General features: G+C 41.8%; 1 protein-coding gene across 1 annotated transcript in view; it reads left to right on the top strand.

Moving 5' to 3' along the window:
• The window catches only part of ACVR2A (activin A receptor type 2A), a 162,069-nt gene that overhangs the window by 126,745 nt on the left and 11,259 nt on the right, over positions 1-24,065 (top strand). The window contains exons 7-8 of the mRNA XM_033945599.1: positions 4,030-4,166; positions 21,388-21,502. Coding sequence (XP_033801490.1) covers positions 4,030-4,166; positions 21,388-21,502 — 252 coding nt within the window. The remainder of the gene's footprint in view (positions 1-4,029; positions 4,167-21,387; positions 21,503-24,065) is intronic.

The raw sequence follows: 24,065 nt of genomic DNA, 5'->3' as shown, positions 1-24,065 counted from the left end.
TGGCGGTATATAAGAATAAAATTATTATTATTATTATCATACTGCAAGGAAATTTATAGTAGAATTCCATGCTGCAGCTGGAAATATTGTGCACTTCTATCATGGCAATGCAAATAATGGGCCACAAGCTGACTGATGATCTTGTAAAAGGCCTAGCGTGGAAGTGCTTGCCCTGGATCGATAGGATGGAATGTTGTTACTACTTGGGTTTTGGCCAGGTACTAGGGTCCTGGATTGGCCACCGTGAGAATGGGATACCGGGCTTGATGGACCATTGGTCTGACCCAGTAAGACAGGGGTGCCCAAAAGGTCAATCACGATTGACCAGTAGATCGCAAAGGCAACGTGAGTCAATCCACAATAGACTCGTATTGCCTTTGCGTTCTTCTTGTTCCCTGACGCCACAACAGGCCAGGAGCGACTACAGAAGCGCCGGGCACACCGGCCTTCCTCCCCCTCCAACCTGATGTCAATTCTGACGTTGGAGAGGCTGGCTCGGAACTTCCTCTCCAATGTCAAAAAATTTTTTTTCTAAATCTTTATTCATTTTTTAAAACTTACATCAAGTGTACAATTAATAAAACATTTAAGATTAAATACATCACTTGAATTTTCTTAATATATTCAGATACATAAGTTTATTCCCTTCCCACCCACCCATTCCATTCATATTTAAACAAAAATATATAAATATAAATACTCTTATTTATGTTAAAAACCTTCCATATAATTTAGACAACCCACCCTCCCCCTCTCCCTCCATTTGCAAATATACTTCCAATAGAAAACGGCATCTATTCATTACAGTAAGCTGTCAATGGCCCCCAGATCTTTATAAATTTATTATAATTACCTCTTTGTATAGCAATTATGCTTTCCATTTTATAAATGTGACATAATGAATTCCACCAAAAGGTATAATTTAATCTACTATAATTTTTCCAATTACTTTTATATGTTGAAGTAGAAACTTTAGATCACTTATTATTCTACTGTCCCTTTATTATGGCCTTCTGGAAATCAATTTGGTTCCAATGTCAAAATTGACGTCGGGGGGAACGCTGCTGGCCTGTTGCAGCATTGGGAAACAGGGAGAACTCAGCAGCGGCTGGGGGCCTGTTCCCAGATGACAGCCCTGGGGAGAAAGAAAGGACAGACAGACAGAAAGACATACAGGGAGGCAGAATAGGGAAACAGAATGACATATAGGGAGATAGACAGAAAGAAAGGGGGGCAGGGAGACAGAAAGACAGAGAGAAAAAGAAAAAAGGCAGGGAGACACAAAGAAAGGGGATCAGAGAGAGAGGAAGAAAAAGTTGGACTCATGGAAGGACAGAGATGTTGGTTGAGGAATGGAATGAGGTCTGGAGGAGACGAAGCATGCAGGAGGCAGAAAGAAGGGAATAAATATTGGATGTACAGTTAGAAAAAGAAATTGCAACCAGAGACTCATGAAATCACCAGACAACAAAGGTAGGAAAAATGATTTTATTTTCATTTTAGTGATCAAAAAATGTGTCCGTTTTGAGAATTTATATCTGCTGTCTATATTTTGCACTATGGCCCCCTTTTACTAAACCGCAATAGCGGATTTTAGCGCAGAGAGCCTATGAGCGTTGAGAGCAGCATGGGGCATTCAACGCAGCTCCCTGTGCTAAAAACCACTATCGTGGTTTAGTAAAAAAGGAGGGGGTATATTTGTCTATTTTTGTATAGTTGTTACTGAGGTGACATTGCATATTTTAAAGTCATCTGCCTTGACCTCTTTGAAAACCCCCAAAATAAATGATAATTAACATTTTCTCTGCGTACAGTGTGCTTTGTGTTTTTAAAATTTTATTGTTGGTAGATCATTTTGACTTGGTCATTTTAAAAGTAGCTCGCAAGCCAAAAAAGTGTGGGCACCCCTGCAGTAAGGCTATTCTTATGTTCTTATTTTCCCTTACCCTCTATACTGTTAAAAAGTTTCTGGCTTGGCACACTCAATCCCCATTCTCTTATCCAACATTAAGTGAGGAAGACCTTGTGCTCACACCCCATTGGGTAGGTAGAGTAGAAGAGATCCCGGGTCATCCCTGCCCCCAGTAGCAGACAAATCCAGACGCATGGGTTATGTCCGTCCACCAGCAAGCACACATAGGAACACCAAAGCTGTGATCCATCACCTCGGATGGCAAGCTCCTTACATCTCCAGTTTTCGCTATCTCCTGCAAGTGGATAGATGGCTTTACCCATCCTTCTGGATTCTTCTGAAAGGCAAGATTCCATTGTAGTGTTCTATCTTGGTGTAACCTGGGGGGTTAGGCTTGTTGAGTGCCTAGGGGAGATACCTGGGGAAGCCAGGTCAATACCCCCCTCCCTGCTGTATCTGCTCTTTTAGGCTCCCTTCTCACCACACACATAAAAAAAGGCCAGATTTAAAAAGCCTTTTAACCCAATTTGACAACCTCTGCTTACTTGAATTATTCTTCTACTAAAATAGCTTGTGGTCTACCCACTGTGCAAGCTTTCAGTCTCTCCATCATTAATCACATATAACAAGTGCCACTTTTATTTCATAGTGCTAACTTTCACAGCATGAAACTTGAAAAGCACTTAGTCTAGAATGGGTTTGTCCAACATCAGTCCTCAAGTGTTACAATCCAGTTGGGTTTGCAAGATTTCATTTTGCATATTAATTTGGGAAATCCTGAAAACCCAGACTGGCGAGGGCCGAGGTTGGATGCCCCTGGTCTAGAAATTCCAACACATAGTCAAAATATTTTAATTTCTGTAAGAATGCTATCTAACTGATATGTCGTTGCCTTCAGGTAGTAGAGGTTTTTCATCTGGCACTTCATAAATGACCATGATCCCATTCACTGTCCTACAGATATTTTTATTTATATCATCTTAGCCTTCTGAGTTTTCAAACATTTTTCCATCTGAGTACATCACAATTCTCTCTTGGCCTGTCACACACTGATTGATATGCTATCTGTTTCCGAATGTCTACTCATTTCTTAATTCACGAAGAGGCTTCTTTTTGATAAACCTCCTATGTCTTCAGACCTTAACATCTCTTTACATCTGTTTTAAAACAGCCATTTGAGTCAGTAGAGTCTGCTCTTTCTAGTGGCAGTTATCTCAGTTAGAGCAGTAAGTGCATTTCTAGTGCTAATTACTTATGAGCCAGTTTCATCATAACAAAGTAGTTCTCTGAACTAATCCAAAATTTTTTCATAAAAGTAATAACTCCTTTCCACAGTAGTATGGAAATAGTATCACCTACATTTTGCTTGTAGCTTCATAAGAATCCTCAAGAACAAGCCCTTCATATTTTGAGCTATAAATGAGCTATCAACTACTTCAAAAGAACTGAATCCTTCAAAAAGTCTAAGCAGCTATTTTATCTTCTTTGACCCTAATAGAATTGGCATTACGGTCGTCAAGATAACTTTTAGCTGTTAGATTGCCATCATTTATCCAATTTTGTTATGAACAAGCTCATTTTCCTCAGACCTCAAAAGTGACATCTCATCCAATTGGAATCATTGCTGTTACTGTAGCTTTTCCGAAGTCTGCTTTGCTTGATACCATTTGTAAAGAATCTATCTGGTCTTCAATTCGTTCATTTACCAGTCAACAGTAAGAGATTGCATTTGGTTGAGCTGTTTCTGGCCCATTTTATCTGTATGATATTGCAGCATTTGCACCTTTTTGATATGTAAGCTGCTCCTGAGTAATGGGCAATGAATAAAATGCTGAGCAGCTCTGAGCTTGGGAGTTACCAACTTGAGATTCAAACTGTTCTACCTGTTTAGCCGATCAATCCTGCCATCTACGTAGAAGATAAAGATAAGTAAAAATCCTTTCCCATAATAGCTTTGTATATTCACTTTATTTGCACACACAAAATATTTCAGCTTTTCAGATTTTGGTTTTAACACATTTGCAGACAGCCAGTTAGTTGTTCAAACCATACTATCATATAAAAATAAGGCAATTTAAAAGCAGTGAAATTTACTGATGAATTATTTTGATTCACAGGGCTCATTGACAGATTTTCTGAAAGCAAATGTTGTGTCATGGAATGAGTTGTGTCATATTGCGGAAACCATGGCAAGAGGTTTAGCTTACCTTCATGAGGATGTAAAAGAGGGTCACAAACCAGCCATAGCTCACAGGTAAGTAATCTGCAGTGGCGATCTGTAATCTTAAATGTACTATAAAGTGAACGGCTTTGTCACATGCCACTTTCCATTTGTATGTGTATTGTGGCGTTAGCAGCAAGGCAGCTTAACAGTGTCTGCAGTTAACCTTTAAAGAAAAGATACAAGTTTATTTTGTAACTATTAAAGCAGTGTAATTTTGTATTTCACAAATAGTAAAGGTGAAACTAGGCAACAATCTCTGCTGTTTGCAGTTACTTTTGCAAATTATTGCTATGTAAGAATGCTTAAGATTAAACAATTTACTGAACTAACTTTATCATTCGAAAGCAAAGAAAAGTCAGGTGTAACAGTAAGAACATAAAAATAGCCTTACTGGGTCAGACCAATGGTCCATCTAGCCTAGTATCCCATCTTCACAGTGGCCAATCCAGGTCAAAGTGCCTGATAAAAAAAACAAATAGTAGCAACATGCCAAGGACAAGCAGTGGCTTCCCCCATGTCTTTCTCAATATCAGACTATGGACTTTTCCTCCAGGAACTTGTCCAAACCTTTTTAAAAACCACATATATTAACCATTCTTACCACATCCTCTGGCAACGCGTTCTATAGCTTCACTATTCTCTGAATGAAAAAAAAAATTTTCATCCTATTGGTTTTGAAAGTATCTCACTGTAACGTTAGGTGTCTTTGTAATTTTTGATGGAGTAAAATATCAATTCACTTGTACCCATTCTACATACTCAGGATTTTGTAGATGTCAATCGTATCTCCCCTCAGCTATCTCTTTTCATGCTGAAGATCCCTAACCTCTTTAGTTTTTCCTCATACGAGAGAAGTTCCATCCCCTTTATCATCAATTGTGGGGTCACCAATTTTGTTTAACATCTACATGACCTCATTGAAAAACTTTTGTCTTTCTTCTGCATAGACTATATTTACTTATGCAGATGACATTTTCATTCTATTAGAAGTCAATCTCGATCTTGGTAATTTGGTTTTGGGCATTGACAGTTGCATCTCTAAATTACAGATGTGGACTACTTCCATCCAAATGAAACTAAATGCTTCAAAAAACAAATTGCTTTGGATCGGGCCTAGATTAGAAAATCTCCCTGCTGATGTTAAATTGAAATCAGGTATCTCATTACACCTAGATTTTTCCTCCAGAAATTTTGGGTGGTATTCTGGATTCTTCTCTTACATTTCACGACCAGATAAATTCTTTGGCAAATAAATTTTTCTTTAGCTTGCGTATGCTGAGGAAAGTTGGATCACTATTTCATCATGAACATTATTTAGTTCTGGTACAGTCCACTGTGCTCGCTCAGTTGGACTATTGTAATTCTGTTTACTTGGATATTAAACAGGGTAGTCTAGATCGGCTGCAGTTGATACAAAACACAGCTCTTTGGAAAGAGGAAGTATGATCATGTATCCCCATTATTGAGAAAGCTTCACTGGCTCCCAGTTCGTTATAGGATACAGTTTAAGTGCGCATGTGTTGTATTTAAGTTTCTTTATGAAATATTTGACCCTTCAATCCCTTTATGTTGGAATGCTACTAGATCCAGTTATTTGAGGATTACAATATATAAATTATTATTTTCTTCTTTTAGAAGACTTAAATGTGCTGGGAAGCTTAGTAAATCTATGGCATTTAAACTGGTTGAAATTTGGAATAGGTTTCCTGACTATATCAGACTGATAGGTCAGTTACAACAATTCCGGAAAGATCTAAAAACCTGGTTGTTTTCAGATATAATGTAAAGCTTACTTGCTGAAGTGCTGTAGTAACAGTATATCCTTTATTTTCTTTTTTTAGTCTTTTAATTTTACATTTTTAATTTTAATTCCAGTGCTGTCTCTGAAATGATACACTAATAGTACTTTCTCTCATAGGCCTATTCTAATTTAATAAACTGAACCGAGTCGAGCTCCTTCAGGAGATGACCCGGTATATAAACTGAAGATTAGATTAGATCATCTTGGTTGCTCTTCTTTGAACCTTTTCTAGTGCCACTATATATTTCTTGAGATAAGGAGACCAGAATTGAATGCAATACTCCAGGTGAGGTTGCACCATGGAGCAATACAGAGGCATTATAACATTCTTGTTTACCATCCAATTTCTAATAATTTCCAGCAGCTTGTTTGCTTTATTGACTGCCAGAGCACATTGGGTGGAAGGTTTCAGCATATTGTCTATAATGACACCCAGATCGTTTTCTTGGGCGCTGACTCCCCCCAAGGTTGACCCTCATATCTAGTAACTATGATTTGGGTTATTCTTCCCAATGTGCATCACTTTACATTTGTCCACATTAAATTTCAGCAGCTGTTTGGCCACCTTAAGATCATCACAAACAATCACACCCAAGTCCCACTCTTCTGACGTGCACATAAGTTCTTCACCCCCTAAACTGTACCATTCCCTCAAGTTTTTGCAGCCCAAATGCATGATATTACATTTGTCAGCATTAAATTTTCATTCTTCAAGCTTCACTAGGTCTTTCTTCATGTTATTAACACCATTCAGGGTGTTTACTCTGTTGGAGATTTTGGTATCCTAAAAGAGGCAAATCTTACCCGACAATATCAGCAATATCGCATATAAAAATGTTAAAAAGAACAGGCCCAAGAACACAAACTTGAGGCATACCACTGGTAACATCCCTTTCCTCAGAGTAATCTCCATTGACCACTACCCTCTGTCACCTTCCACTCAACCAGTTCCTGTCCCAGACCGTCACTTTGGGGCCCATCCCGAGGGCACCCAGTTTATTTATTAGATGCTTGTGTAGAACACTGTCAAAGGCTTTGCTAAAATCTAAATACACCACATTTAGCACACTCCCTCTATCTAATTCTCCGGTTGCCCAGTCAAAGAAATTGATCAAATTTGTCTTACAAGACCTACCTCTAGTAAATCCATGTTGTCTATGGTCCTGTAATCTACCAGATTCCAGAAACTTCACCATTCTTTGTTTTAAAAGTGTTTCCATTAATTTGCTTACCTTATATACTCGAATATAAGTTGATCCGAATATAAGTCGAGTCAGCAGCGCACCCAACAGGACCGAGTTTTTTCTCCCTGTCCAGCCCCGTGCTGCGAGGGGGCGGACAGGGAGCACAAAAAGCTCAGTCCTGTTGGGTGTGCCGCTGGCCGCCAGATCGAAGGCAGACATCAAGGGAAGGAGAGGCTCAGCATGGGGCAGGAGCACAGAATGATCACTCCTGCCCCATACACCGCTGGACCACCAGAGATTAAAGATGGTGAAAAAAGGTACACGCGGGGGAGGGGGGTAAAAACAATTGTTGGGCGGGACAGGAGGGATCCTTCCTGTCCCGGCCTACCAGGTCATACCACAGGCCGGTTGAGGCCTGCAACAAGTCCAGGAGGGGTTCGGGTGATCATTGGGTGATGACCCAAATATAGGACAAGACCCCCATTTTGGGGCCATTTTTTTGGTCCAAAAATCTCATCCTATATTCAAGTATATACAGTACCACAGAAGTCAAACTTACCGGCGTGTTAATTCCATATTCTTCCTTACATCCAGACTCTAGAAAAGCTTTAGAAAGGTCAGTTCAGCGGAGCCACCAGAACTTCCCTAAGTTCCTTCATCACCCTCAGATGTACACCATCTGGCACCATTGCTTTGCTTCCCTTTAACTTAACGTTTTACCATATCAGCTATTTTTTTTAATTCCATTTGCATCTTTTGCTTCCTGACTACTCAACCAGCCTCTCTTAATTTTTCCAGATATTTTTGTCCATCTTCCTCTTTCTGTGATCTTTTGTACTTATGAAAGCTAACCTAACTTCTTATTCCTTACCTTCTCAGCTACTGCATTTGAGAACCAAAGCAATCTTCTTTTCCTCTTACTTTCACTTACTTGCCTCACAGAAAGATCTATCGCCTTTACAATAACTCCTTTTAGTTTTGCCCACTGCATTTCTACTCCTTCCAGACATTCCCATCCAAACAACAATTCCTTGACATAATCCCCCATCCAAACAAAGTTGTTGTTTATTTGTTTTTTTAAAGTCTAAAACCTTTTCTTTTGCATGAGCCCATCTTAATATTAAACTGTACCATGCAGTGATCACTGGATGCCAAATGATCGCCCACTGTAACATCAGAAACACTTTTCCCGTTTGTAAGCACTAAGTCCAGTATGACCCATCCTTCATGGGTTCCATTACCAACTGTTGGAACAGTTCTTGTAGAGAATCCAGGATCTCCCTACTTCTAGACGACCCCACAATATGGATACCCCAATCAACATCCGGAATGTTAAATTCACCTATCAGTAATACTTCCCCTTTTTTAGATATATTCTCAATGACTACTATTAAATCTCTGTTCACTTCTTCCATCTGCGAAGGAGGCCTATATATCACACCAATGTAAATATATTTACCATTCCTTCTTTCCAAATTGGTCCACAGTGCCTCTTCCTTGCCCTACAGATTTGCAATTGTTTGGCTTTAATAAGATCTTTAACATATAACACTACTCCCCCTCCTTTTCTTCCTACCCTGTCTTTCCTGAACAGATTAAAGCCCAGTATAACTACATCCCAATCATGGATCTCTGTGAATTGCCACTATATCCAACTTATCTTCTTCCATCACTGCTTCTAGATCCAGAATCTTGTTTCCCATACTTTGAGCATTAGTATATACTGCTTTCTAGACATTGGCCCCTTTTCCATCCGTATAGAGCAGGGGTCTCAAAGTTCCTCCTTGAGGGCCGCAATCCAGTCGGGTTTGCAGGATTTCTGCAATGAATATGCATGAGATCTATGTGCATGCACTGCTTTCAATGCATATTCATTGGGAAATCCTGAAAACCTGACTGGATTGTGTCCCTCAAGGAGGGACTTTGAGACCCCCTGGTATTCAGTGATTTGAGGGCTTATATTCACCTGGGGGCTTTGATCACCCTGCCCTATCACTTCTAGTTTAAAGCCCTATTCCCTTCTTTGATAGATGCATACCTTCCCAGCTCAGCAGCCGTTAGAAAATCATCATATGGTCCAGGAAGCCAAAACGCTCTCGATGACCCCATCTATGTAGCCACATTTTCATCTCAAGGATGTGAGCTTCTCTGCCCTGGCCTTTACCCTTGACAGGGAGGATGGACAAGAATACCACCAACGCATCTGACTGCTTCAACTTCCCTAATTTTATCTCCCTCCTCCATCCTCCCTCTGTACTTTTTAATTTTTCTCCTCCTGCATAAGCATAATTTTAATGGTTTATATTTGGGGTAGAAATTTAATTGTTCTTGGCCTGCGCTACTCCCTAAATCTTTTTAACCTCTTCTGCTTCTAATTTTCCCTTTTCTGAGCCTTCTAGTTTCTTCCACTTCCCAGCAAGGTCCAATGCACTTTTCCCTAGTTACAGTATTTGCAATACCATGCAGGTTTGACTTTACAGGTAAGATTTCCTTTTGTTTGTAGATTTAACTCATCTTTAATTTGTGACTTCATGTTGAACACAGGCTTGGATCATTTCCTTGCTGTGCTCTCCCTGGCTTCAGGCACATTCCTGTTTTTTGGAACTGGTTCCTCATTCCCTTTAGCACTGCAGAACTTAACCTTGGCACTCACAGATTCCAGACCAATGGCCACCCTTCTGCCTGCAAAATCCACATGTTCACCCTGAGCTTTGGAAGCTTAGCAAGGATCATAGTTTGGAACCTCCAAGATTACATGCTGTGTGTGAGAATGTGTTCTAGAATACCAGGGCATAGGAGCATGTACTCATACTAAGCCACTGTTCTTCGCTACCTGCAGAATATTGTTCTGGTAGCCAAGGAACAAGCATCCAGCTCAAAGAACCGAGTTGAGACTTGGGAGGTGGTTGCAGAGTTTTTCCAAGAGTAAAGAGGGGGGAGCAAGGATTCAGCAATTAAGCAAGAAGAAAGCCAGGGAGTCAAACCAGGAAACACAGTTTGTGAGACAGCATGTCCCTTCTCCTCCATCCCCAATACCACCAATGTTCTCCTGCCACTCTTCTTACTGCAGCTGCTATGCTACTTCTTTAGGCTCACATAGCCCAGAGTCCTAATCATGTCAACCTCCTGTGGCATGTAATGGGGGGGAGAAAATATTTTTAATTTTTGTGAGGAGTTGGAACACTGCTATTCTCCATTCTCCCTTGGTTCAATCTGACTACAGCTCCTCTCAATATCAGAACTACCAAGAGAAAGTAAGTTTTAAAAGGGAGATTTTCAGTTCATGGTATTCCATCCTTCCCCAGCTTTCTCCCCTTTCCTCATCTTCTCCCCTTTCCCCATCTTTCTAATGAATACCTTATTTACCCCCAGTGACTGTAAGTTTGAAAGAAAAGAGCAGGTACCAGCAGATACCCAAAACTTATCAGCCCAATTAGTAATACTATATCTCCCACTCAGTGACTGTTGGACACGCTTAGCTGTGGGACGCGGCTGGTTGATTTGAACCAGGAGCACAAAAATTATCAAGCTGTTGCTTGTTCTTATTTTTTTCTTCCTAGTACCACCCCTCTCCACCCCTTAGCGCTTCTTCCTTCCAATCTGATCTTCTGCTCAGAAACCTTTTACTACTAATCATCTCTATAGTGCTGCTGGACATATGCAGTGCTGTACATCAAACACAGAAGAGACAATCCCTGCTAAAAGAGCTTACAATCTAGTCAAAACAGACATACTGGACAAGTAGGTGCATTAGTACACTGTTATCAGTTATATTTGTCAATTCTTGATAGCACAGTGTAAGGTAGAGTTACCAGATTTTGTTAAGCTAAAACCTGGACATGTGGTCCTGCCCCCAAACCCAGATAAGTCAGTTTACTCTTACCCCTTGTATTCTTACTTCCAAAAGCTGCTACTGGGTGGATGGGAGGCTGCAATCATCACGTTGTCAAGGGGGGCAGCGATCATCAAAAGGAAGTAGATGAACAGCCAAAGTGAGGTCTGGAACGCTGTGACAGAAGCTATTGGAGCACCAGAATGAGGCTTGGAATTCACAGAGAACCAGCCAGAACAGCATTGGAGGTTTCGGCTGCCTCTGTGAATTACAACAAAAGTCAGAAACCAGGCCAAAAAACCCCAGCTGATCAAAGTTTCCCACAACCAGCTTTCGATACAGCCCAATTGGGTGAGAAAACTGCAGACTGGCAACTATGCCTGCAGCCTACTGACTGGCTAGCGACTGTCTGACCAATGGTGTCTACTAAGTTTCTGCTCCTTCCTCCTTTGCAGCTTATTGGCTGTCTTGAGGAATGTCTGACCATGAGGCTGCAGGGGGAGGTGGTAGCAGTATCTGAGGGGAGACAGCCTTACTTCCTGCTTTCCACTTCAGCTTTACGTAGGGAAAATTTTAGCTCTAATGTCTGGGCAGTGCTGCAAAAAATATTAGGGATACTCTAGCACCCACAGAGCTGGTGCCTATGCATGTACTAACATACAAACACACATGAGCATATACACACATACAAATAAGCAAACACATGCACAAACATACTTTTCCCCCTCACCCTCCAGTACACATGCCCATACATTTAGATACAGAGGGGTTCAGAAGAATTCTATTATCCATACTCTGCCTGCTTTACCTACTTGTTGCATGCAGTACTACAGTTAGAGTTTGTGAATACTTTGCTGCATTTTAGAATTCTTTGCTGTTCTTACATTCTTTACTGTTCAGCAAGTTGCTATTTTAATCATGCTTTTTCTGTTACAAAATTGTAAATTTATTTTTGAAATTTAATTAAATATATTGTATAATGTTGTCAGTACACACAGTGCTTCAAAGGAAATAACATACTTACACTATTCTCGCCCCATCTATCTTATCTAAAATTGAATCTTGAAAGAGTAAGAGTTTCCTTAAGATAGCATGGCAAGTCTCCAGGTAGCCGTGCATTATCCTAGGACAAGCAGGCAACATATATGGTTGACGTCATCCATGGAGCCCTGTACGAACAGTATGAAAATGAACAATCACTTTAAGATTTAAGAAACTTCGCAACTGCCTGCACCGCGCAATGAGTTGTGCAGTACCTCAGTTTTTCATTTTCCACAGAGCGAAGAAGTACTGTTTGGCTGGACTTCGTTCAGTCTGCGTTTGCCTTCCTGCTTTCGCATATTTTTTAATTTTTTATCTTTATTCTATAACAACGAGGGAAGAGACCAGAATTTAATTTTCTGGTCTTTTCTCTCATAAATTTCACTGAAGTAATTTTTCCATCTATGTTGAAATTGTTGACGGGTTTTAAAAAGTGTGGTAGGTATCAGCGGCCTATTTCTGTTGCTGACCCTCATAAATGGTGTCTGCAGTGTTTAGGCCCTGAATATAAAACTGAGACTTGCTCTGAGTGTTCCTCTTTAAGTCGCGCTCTCTTAAAGCCCGTCGCACTTTGCAGGAACTGTTGTTCGGCACTGCCATGGACATTGCCAGATCTTCGCAGGCGTCAAGATCAAAAATTCCAGCATCGACATCGACATCACAAGAGATTCCAGCATCAGGGAAGGTAGCTAAGAAGCCATCCACTTCCAAACATGCGTTGCAGATCTCTACAGCCTTGAGTCCCTTGATGCAGACCAAACAACGACACCACTGCTCTTCAGATTTCACAGGTTGTCCTACACAGTGTACATCCTCATTGAGATCACCCACTCTGAGACAACCTGCTGGACCGATGGTACACGCTGTTGAGCCATCAGTACCAGTGCCTTCTTTTAGGGAGAAACTCGAGTTCTTCCAGAGGGAGCTCAGTAATGTATTTAAATTGTACTGCCAGTCAGTGCTAGCATTGACTCCCAGCTTAAGCATAGCGTTACAAGGCCTCAAGGTACCACTGTTAGCTATCGAACTCCTCAAGGATCTCCTGTGAGATACCGTCCTTCTTCTCAACGATGTTCAGCTTCCAGACATCGATCCTCACACCAACGTTCTTGCTCCTCATCGAAACATCGATCCTCTACTTCGAAGCATTGACACTCTTCTTCGGGGCGTTCGATATCAAGACAATGCTTCAAAACGTAAGAGGGACACTCATCGATCCTCTTCATCAGATCGGTACCGAAGACGTTGAAAATATTCTCGTAGACATTGTTCTCCTCGATGCACAGTATCTCCTTGTCTTCTCTATGATTCAGATTTACATTCTGAATTAATACTGTTCACCTACTTTATCTGCGCCTGAGTCTTATGGCATTCCCTCAGAACAGGCGCCACAGAAAATGCCTCCTAGAAGAACATCTCCCTCAGAAGTACTTTCTTTTACTAGATAAATTAGGCAGCTAGGAAAAGCCCTACCTGTGAAATTGGAAGCTGACACTAATCGCATTGCGGAGTACTTGGAGGCCTTGGACTATGATGAACCTCCAAAAGAACTCCTCAAGTTACCGTTACATGGCATTCTTAGAGACACTGGTATTGTTAAAGAGACACTTCTTAAGAATTGGGAAATGCCTTTAACAATTACGGTAGTTCTGAGAAAACCTCAAAGCCAAGTTACACACTTGGCTTTCTTCTCTTCTACTGTCAGATACTTTTCCTGAGGTCCTAGGCCAGATCCTGATAATACCGATTGTGAAAAATCTCAAAGAATCCATCAAGCTGACATCAAATTACAGACCCATCGCGAGCATTCCCTTCTTTGTAAAGTTGATGGAAGGTCTGGTCAACCAGGATTTAGTAACCTAGCAGGATAAATTCAGCATACTAAATGATAACCAGTCAGGCTTTTGTTCTGGGTACAGCACTGAAACTGTTATTGCCTCACTGCTAGATTCCCTCCATAGCTTATTTAGCCAGGGCACAAGTGCATTAGTCCTGCAAATTGACTTAGTCGACTATACTATTCTTATGGACTGTTTGGAGTCTATTGGTCTCTCTGGTAATGTGTTAAAATGGTTCCAGGGGTTCTTGAGTAAACGATCATACCAAGTTTTACAGTGACAATATCCATTCCTTCAGCTGGGTAAACTCGTGTGAAGTCCTGCAGGGCTCCCCCCCTATCCCCCATACTGTTCAACATTTACATGGCTGCACTGGGTAACCTATTGCAAAGTTTAAAAATCAAATTCTACATCTATGCTGATGACATCACCATAGTCTTTCCCCTAACAAACCTAACCCCCGAGACGAAGGAACACCTGGCATCCATCTTAAAGAAATGGAACTATGGATGGCCGAATTCAAATTGAAACTCAATTTAGAAAAAACCAAATTCTTCCTGGCAAGCCCGAACGACAAAATCAAAGATTCATCAATTTCCTTGAATGGTCAAGTCTTTCCTATTACAGATTCCATAAAAATACTGGGAGTGACTCTGGACCGCTACCTTACGCTTGAAGCTCACACTGACTCAATGGTCAGAAAAGGCTTCTCAACATTATGGAAACTAAGAACCATCAGAAAGTACTTTGATGCTATCTCATTCCGCTTACTGGTCCAATCCTCCATTCTGAGCTTACTCAACTACTGCAACATCATTTATTTGGGGGTCTTTCAAAAAAACCATTCAAAGACTCCGAATCATCCAAAACTCAGCAATCCGACTGATCTTTGGGTTAAAAAATGGGAACACATAACTCCCTACTACCAAAAACTCCACTGGCTGCCCCTTGAAGCTAGAGTGCTGGTCAAATTTGCTTGTCTCTGTTTCAAATCCATGCTTGGTTCGGCCCCCATGTACTTGGTTTCCCATTTTAACTTAGATTGTTCATCCAGACCCACGCGCAGAGTCCATCTGTTTAACCATCCAACACTAAAGACCTTCCGTTACAAAAGATTCCTGAATAAAACACTTGCTTTCCAAGCAGGTCAACTGAACAATTGGCTGAGTAATATTATTACGCACTCCTCATCCTACCTAAATTTCAGAAAATTAGTAAAAACAAACTTGTTTAACCAATTTGTAACCTAAGACCTTTTAATCCTTATCTCTCCAACACAAACCGAATTGTTCCCCAATTTCTCTTTACCTCCTGCATCCTGCCCACCTGTATATTGATGACTTTACATTGTACCTATATTCGCTGATTGTCCAGCTCTTCTTTATTGTAAACCGCTTCAAACTACTATGGCTTTGGCGGTATATAAGAATAAAACTATTATTATTATTATAGAATTGTTTCTTGTTCAGGGTTTGATAAGCCACAGCTTCAACATCAATTTTTAGTGGTAAAATCAACCCTTAAAAAATCTTCCAATATAAAAGTTTATGCCTTGGCGCCTCCGGGGCGTGAAGGCCATACTATGGACAAAATTGGACATCACATTTATCAGAATTCCATGCTGATAAGCAGGATCCTTATTTACAATTTCTATATTTCCTGTTATTTAAAGCAACTAGTAAGTCAATTGCCTACCTTTGATCAGTATATTCCTTCATAGCACCTTAAGCAATATCAATAGATTGTGCAAACTCTCTCACACACTAGACAGTATATAGCAAGGTCAGCCTATGATGCTTTTGAGATGTCATCTAGAGCAGTGTTCTTCAACCTTTTTACACCCGTTGACCGGCAGAAATAAAATAATTATTTTGTGGACCGGCAAACTACTAAGACTGAAATTTTAAAAAACAATTTCCGCTCCATCTCCACAAGCTCAGTCCCCGCAAACCATCTGATCCCATCTGCACAAGCCTCAGTGATGATTTTATATTGAACGTATTTTATTAAAGTATAAAAATAAACAATATTCTGTACAATTGTCATTTTATAAATACAAATATACAGAGCAAGGACCAACAAAAACCCTGTCTCCCCCCCACCCCCCTTCACATATATCCCCTCTACTATCAAGAAAACTGAACAAGCCAAGTTATTACAAAATGCTACACAGAAATATCATGCTAACAGAATACTGCAGTCACACATGACAGGAATAGTGTTAGGGGAGTGCCCCCTGGTCAGAGAGAGCCCTAAGCCAGCTGGAAACTAAAGAAGTACTGCCTGGGTTTTGCAGTCCCCAGTTATGTCTCTAGCAGGATATATATTTCAAATCTGATATATTCTAATGACAAAATATAAATAAAATTATTTTTTTCTACCTTTTGTTGTCTCTGGTTTTTGCTTTTATCTTCTTTTCACTTTTTTCTTTCCAGTGTCTCCCCTGTCTCTTCAATCCATCATCTGCCCATTCCATCTACTGTCTGCCTTCTCCCCCTTCCATATGTATCTGACTTCTTTCTATGCCCCTCTCCCCTTTCCATCCAGCTTGTGCCTCCTCTCTCCTTTTTACATCATTTATTCCAGCTTCACTGCTTTCTTCATTTTTATCTCTCCTACACTAGATCTAGCATCTTTATCCCTCTCTCATTTCTCTGCTGACCCCCTTTCCAGCATTAATCTCTCTCTACTTTCTCATTCCTGTCTCTCCCCTTTCCCTCATCTTATCTCTCCATTCCACCCTGACCCCCGACCCTCTTCCCCTCCTGTAATCTCCCTGCCAGCTGTTTCCTTCCTTTTTTTCCCTTCTCCCTTCCCTCTTCCCCCTATTCAACATTAACTCTCTTCCCATCCCTTTCCCTTCTCTCCTTCCAGCAGCATCTCTCCTACCTCCCTCCAGGTCCAGTAGCGGCTCTCCCTTTATCCAGCAGCTTCCCAGCCTCCAATAGTGGCTTCCTCCCCTTCCAGCAGCTCTCAGTACTTGCCTGCAGCAGTGATTTACTTAGGCAGCCTTGGGTCCGTTGCCCCCTCTGAGGAAAGAGGAAGTTGCCGAAGTGAATTACTGCCCTGGCAAGTATGAGAGCTGCTGAGAGAGGAGACAGCTACTGTCGAAGGTTCCCCATGATCTTGCTCCTGCGTGCCCTGTACATTCGTGTTGCACCACAGGCCATGCCACCCAAGACGAGCCAGAGGCCCCTACCCACTGCCAAGTCTCCAAGAGTGAGCGGCTCGCATATAGGAAAGTTCAGGGCTAGTACCGCACCACTCGCTTACCCGTGGATGCTGTCAACAACCCTGTGGCAGCCAGCGAACATGGCACAACCCCGCAACCGCATGGGCTCAACCCGCTGCACCTAGAGTCACCCTCTCAACTTCTGGATGCATGCACGCATCTCGCATGTGGGCAGACTCTCAGCACAGATGGTGCAGATGCCCGCCCCCACCTTCCCCCCCCCCCCATGTACGCTGACCATCTACCTGCAGCTCTCTCCCTTCCACCTGCACCTTCCCCGCGGCCCTCTTCGGCGACTCGGCAGGAGCAGCAATCAAGACAGGCTGCTGACGTCGGGGCATTCCCTCTCTGAGTCCCACCTATTTTGTTTCAACTTTCTGTTTCCGCATAGGCGAGACTCAGAGGGAATGCCCCGACGTCGGCAACCTATCTTGATCGCCCGAGGATGGGTGGAACAGCAGATTTCCGCCAACACCACCGGGGCAGGAAACTTAACCACGTCGATCTTGTCGGCTCTGCATGGACCGGCACCAGTCCGCGGACCGGCGGTTGAAGAACACTGATCTAGAGCATCAGCTTTATCAGTGGTTATGAGACACCTCGCTTGGCTCAGAGTTTCTGATATGGACATCAATCTTCAGGACAGATTAGCCAATATTCCATGCTTGGGTGATGAACTTTTTGGTGATTCCATCGAGGCAGCCATGCAAAAATTGACTGCATGAAATGAGTTGGAATTCTGTGGTCAGAACAAAGACTAAGCCTTCGACTTCAAGACAGTCTGCCAAGCATTCTTAATCATATCAGAGGTGATATTCTACTAAATCTTCTGTTTCTAGACTAACACCACAAAAGAAGCAGAGGCCACAGTGGTCTCAGAAAGCTCAGATGGCAGCTCCTCAAAAACCTGATCAGTCTTTTTGACGTGCTTCTTGACGGCAGAGCCGCTGTTCTCCTAGCTCAGCCTCTTCCTCAACCAATCGGAGGTCATCTGTAAATCTATCACCAACGTTGGACTCTGATAACAACTGACATGTGGGTTCTCAAAGTCATCAAGGAAGGTTACTCTCTTTATTTTGTCTCCATACCTCCAAATCATCCTCCAAGAGAGTCCTTTTTCAACCTTCAGCAGACCTCCCTTCTTCATCAGGAAATACAGGCTCTGCTTCAACTAAATGCCACAAAGCTAATAGCCCCCTCACAGAGAAATCTGGGTTTATACTCCAGATATTTTCTCATCCCAAAGAAGACGGGAGGCCTACGTCCAATTCTCGACCTTTGGCACCTCAACAAATTCCTAGTCAGAGAAAAGTTTTGATATCTCTAGGAACTCTATATCCACTGTTGGATCAAAATGATTGGCTATGCTCTCTAGATCTAAAATAGGCTTATACCCATATATACTAATTCATCCTACTCACAGAAAATTTCTGCAATTTCAAATTGCCCATCAACACTTTCAGTACAAAGTTCTGCCCTTCGCTTGGCCTCCTCTCCAGGAGTGTTTACCAAATGCCTTGTAGTAGTGGCAGCAACTTTAAGGGATCATAGACTTGGATCTCTACGACTGGCTCATAAGAGAAGCGTCTCCTCAAGGAGTGTGCTCAGCAACACTGTTAACAATCCTGTTCCCTCAGCACTTAGGGTTCGAAGTTAACTTTACGAAGTCTCAACTTCAACCCTCTCAAACTCTACAGTTCATAGAGGCCCTCCTCCACATCGTTCAGCTCAAGGGATTCCTACTTCAGCAGAGACAGGACAACCTCATTCAACTTTGCAATCAAGTCTGCTATCTTCCGTCCTTCTCAGCCAGACAGATGATGAGGCTATTATATCCTATGGCGTCTACAGTCCAAGTTACCCCCTACTTAAGATTTCATCTCAGAACAGCTCAGTGGTCCCTGGCATCTGAATAGTCTCAAGCTCTCGATCCCTTTTCACAGAAAATTACTGTCACATCATCACTACATCAATATCTTCAGTGGTAGATGAATTTGTCAAAACTTTCTATAGGGCTGCTGTTTCAAACGCCTCCACATCGGAAAGTCCTCACCACAGACTCCTCCATGTATGCTTGGGGAGCTCACCTAGATGGTCCCCAGACACGAGGTCACTGGTCTTCTCAAGAACAGAAGCTTCACATCAACCTCTTGAAGTTCAGGGTGATTCAGAATGCTCAGCAGACTTTTCAGAGCAGTATATCCAATCAAGTCCTCCTAGTACACACGGATGATCAAGTTGCGATGTATTACATAAACAAGCAAGAAAGGACGGGTTCTTTGACTTTCAAGAGGCCAAGAAGATATGGAACTGAGCAACTGCTCAAAAAATATTCCTCAAAGCTGTCTATGTTCAAGGAGCACAAAATACATTTGTCGCAAACTCAGCAGATATCTTCGACCACATGAGTGGACGCTGTACTCCAAAGTCTTGCATCAGCTATTTTCTCAGTGGGTGGACTCCTCAGATAGACCTATTTGCATCCCCCAGCAATCACAAACTGCCTCAATTCTGTACCAGGCAATACTCTCCTCATCATCTGGAGTCAGATGCCTTTCTTCTGGATCGGACAGGCAAGTTCCTTTATGTGTTCCCTGCAATTCCTCTCATTCTCAAGCTCAATCAAGAATCAGCCACCATGATCCTCATAGCACCTCTCTGGCCCAGACAACCATGGTTCTCCCTTCTATTTCATCTCATGGTCAAAGGTCCAATAACCCTACAGATTTTTCCATCTCTTCTCACCCAGAGTCAAGGGTCTCTCTTACATCCTAATCTACAATCGTTGCACCTGACAGCTTGGTACCTCTCTGCTTGATCTTTCTGATCCTGTCAGAGTCATTTTAGCTGCATCTAGAAAACCTTCTATAAAGCAGTGCTATCAACAGAAATGAACACGATTTTTGTCATGGTGTGATCTTCATCATTAATATGTTTCATCGTCTTCTGTATCTTCAGTGTTGGATTATCTACTACACTTATCCAACTCTGGTCTTAAAACCACTTCATCAGAGTTCACCTTAGTGCTATCGGTGCTTTCCATGTTCAGGTGAACAATAAATCTCTCACTGCTCATCCTCTTGTTTCCAAGTTTATGCAAAGGACTTTTTAATATCAAAACACCTCTCAAACCGCCTTCAGTGGTTTGGGATCTTAATGTTGTTCTCGCTAGACTAATGAAACCTCCATGGCTTCTACTCATCTTAAAAATCTCACTTGAAAAATGATATTTTTAATCTCCATCACTTCTGCATGTCGAGTGAATGAGCTTCAAGCGTTGGTGTTGGAGCCACCCTTTACGTTTTTCCACCATAATAAAGTAGTTCTCCGCACCCATCCTAAATTCTTGCCAAAGGTGGTCACGGAGTTTCACCTAAATCAGTCAATTGTGTTTCCAGTTTTCTTTCTAAAACCTCAGTCTCTCCCTGGAGAAACAGTTCTTCATACTTTGGACTGTAAACCAGCCTTGGCTTATTACTTACAAAGGACTAAGCCACACAGAACATTTCCTCAGTTGTTCATCTCCCTTGATCCTAGCAGGTTGGGCCACCCTGTACACAAGAGAACTGTTTCCACATGGCTTGCGGTCTGTATTTCTTTTTGCTATGCTCAGGCTGGGCTGCAGCTATGGCAGCTTCAGTTGTATTCTTGGGTTCCAATCCCATTGATGAAATCTGCAAGGCAGCTCAGTTCACACGATCCTCAGTTCACACGATCACGTCTCACTACTGTTTGGAATCCTATTCCAGATGGGACGGTCACTTCAGCCAAGCAGTCTTACAGAATTTATTATCTTAATGGCCAACTCTCCCTCCAACCCATTACAGTAAGCTAGGGAGTCCCATATGTGAGAATATACTGCCTGCTTGTCCTAGGATAAAGCACAATTACCATACCAGGTGTTATCCGAGGACAGCAGGCAGATATTCTCACATCCCACCCTCCTCCTCTGGTTGGCTTCTTAGCTTGCTTATGGAACTGAAGTGCCGTGAGCCTCATTGGCTCATTGGAAGGCAGCTGCACATGCGCAGTGTGGGCAGTCTCGAAGTTTCTTAAAACTTAAAGTGACAGTTCACTTTTCATATGTACTGTGTCCGTACCTGGATGACGTCACCCATATGTGAGAATATCTGCCTGCTGTCCCCGGATAACACCTGTTACGGTAAGTAACTGTGCTTTCTGAACACTACGCTAATGCCAACTTTTGATTTTAAGCCTAAGCAGGGATTCCTGGGAATTCATTTTTAACAAATTTTTGTTGATACCCAAGTATATACTAATATGTGAAAATATAATCATATGTTGTCATTATTATTTAAAAAGGGACATCAAAAGCAAGAATGTGCTGCTGAAAAACAACCTTACAGCTTGTATTGCTGATTTTGGTCTGGCCTTAAAATTTGAGGCTGGAAAGTCTGCAGGTGATACTCATGGGCAGGTAGGCACTCTGTTAAATGTGTCATGGTTAACTTAATTTAATTTTGGCTTAAACATTTTCTTCTCTGTTTAGAAGTATTTCAGAGTGTACTGTCTGAATGTATTTATGTTGTAGCTTATAAGAGCATACAGTGATGTGAAAAACGTTCCCCCTTCCCAAATGTATATTTATTTTATTTATTAGGATTTACTATACTGCCATTCAAAGTCCATCATGGCAGTATACAATTTAACATTAATGGTAACACAACAATAAAAACCCAGACAATGCACATATAAACAAACTCAAATAGGGAAAAGAGAGTAGTAACATAATAATACAGTATAACCTGAAGACAAAATACTATGAGACACAAAAGGAAAGGGAAGAGAAAATTAAAACCAACAATTATGGCAGAATCTAAAACTACAGATCAAATTTGATCTGCAAAAGCTTGTCTTAAAAAAACCAGGTTATCACTAAGGTTTTAAATTTTGGAAGGGAAGGATCAATTTGAACCTCAATAGGTAAAAAGTTCCAGAGTGTAGGTGCAATACTAGAGAATGCTGAATCTTGGGAAGAGAAGAGGCAAGTGAGATGTCTAAAACCAACCGTTACATTTATTAAAACTAATAAACAAACATATCAATCAAAGTACTTGTCTACAGAAAAAGTCCCCTGAAGAAGGTAATCCCATTGCTGAAACTCAGATCCAAGTCTGAACCTTTTATGGATACATTTGGCTATACATGTTCAAGGACTTTTGGACTTTTTCTGGATATAGTCCTATACATGTGATCAAGTACTTTAATTGATATGTTTGTTTATTAGTTTTAATAAATATAACTGTTGGTTTTAGACATCTCACTTGCCTCTTCTGTTGCACTACTATATTTTTGAGGCAAGATTTCTTCTTTTTTTCTCTTGTCTGAATCTTGGGAAGATGAAAGAGTCAATTTTCTTAATGAGGGGAATGACCACCTGATTTTTAGTGAAGAAATTGAAGATATCAGGATAGATACTATGGAATCAGCAAGGATCCAAGGTATAAGAGTATACCGGTGGGAAAACAAAATGTAATATTAGACAAACAGAACCTACAAGTTTTTAAATTATTACATTTATTTAAGGAGCTAAGTTTTCTAACATCTTTATCACCCATGTGAAAAAGTAACTGCTCGCTAAACTTAATAAACTGGTTACACCACCTTCAGCAGCAATTGTTGCAGCCAAACACTTTCTATGATTTGGTATTAGTCTTTCCAGTGCAATAGGTGAGACATTCTAGACCACTGGGTAGTGTCCTCATGGCTGCATGCCATCAGCAGAAGGAATCCTGAGCTCCTTGGCTCCACCTACAGTTTATCCCTTCTGCAGGCGTACCTGTCAGGAATTGTGTTCGTTCTGCTCTCCACGTTTTATTATTTTATTTGATATTTTTAGTCCGTTTTTTCTTTGGGATTCTTGTGCTCGGCACATTTCTTTAGCTTTACCTGCATTGAGAGCACACAGACTTCTGTCTGTAGCTGACAGACCAATCACAGTGGGTACTTGTTAGTCAGCCTGCTTAGTTTCTTTGGAACTCAGGGCCGTCCCTGAAGTTGTCTCGCCTACTGTTAAGCAGGGGCTGAACACAGGCTGTTAGGTGCCCCTAAGAGGCTCGGCAGTATCTCGCAGAGTGCTGGCTGCATCTTCTCGCCTCCGGCTGTCCCAGTGTGAATCTGTCGGTCTGCAGGAGTGGAGGTGCAGTCGGGCATATAAGGTCTGACTGGCAGCCCGAAGATAATAATAATAATAATTTTATTTCTTATATACCGCTATACCATAAGTTCAAAGCGGTTTACAACAAGTTACATACAATGAGAGTAAGGGATGTTTACAACAAGAAGTAAGAGATGTTTACAACGAGATACATACATAAGTCATTATGCCACTGTATAGATCCATGGTGAGACCGCACCTGGAGTACTGTGTGCAATTCTGGAGGCCGCATTACCGCAAGGATGTGCTGAGACTGGAATCGGTCCAGAGAATGGCCACCAGGATGGTCTCAGGACTCAAAGAGCTCCCGTACGAGGAGCGGCTAGGGAAATTGCAGCTCTACTCACTCGAGGAACGTTGAGAGAGGGGAGATATGATCGAGACATTCAAGTATCTCACGGGCCGCATCGAGGTGGAAGAAGACATCTTCTTCTTCAAGGGTCCCACGGCAACAAGGGGGCATTCGTGGAAAATCAGGGGCGGGAAACTGCACAGTGACACTAGGAAGTTCTTCTTCACTGAAAGGGTGGTTGATCGCTGGAATAGGCTTCCACTTCAGGTTATTGAGGCCAGTAGTGTGCCAGATTTTAAGGCCAGATGGGATAGACATGTGGGATCTATCCGCAAAGATAGATAGGGAGGGTCACTGGAGTGGGCAGACTTGATGGGCCGTGGCCCTTATCTGCCGTCTATTTCTATGTTTCTATGAGGCGGGGCATGGGTGGGGTTAGAGTCAAGGTCAGGGTATAGGTGGGGCTATTCTAGCACCCGTTACTGTAACAAATGTAACGGGCTAAAGCACTAGTTAGTTAATAAAGGCATA

This window comes from Geotrypetes seraphini, chromosome 5 (genome assembly GCF_902459505.1).
Source record: "Geotrypetes seraphini chromosome 5, aGeoSer1.1, whole genome shotgun sequence".
Lineage (NCBI taxonomy): Eukaryota > Metazoa > Chordata > Amphibia > Gymnophiona > Dermophiidae > Geotrypetes > Geotrypetes seraphini.
The sequence above is the reverse complement of the archived record's forward strand: the minus strand, read 5'-3'. Positions and strand labels throughout refer to the sequence as shown.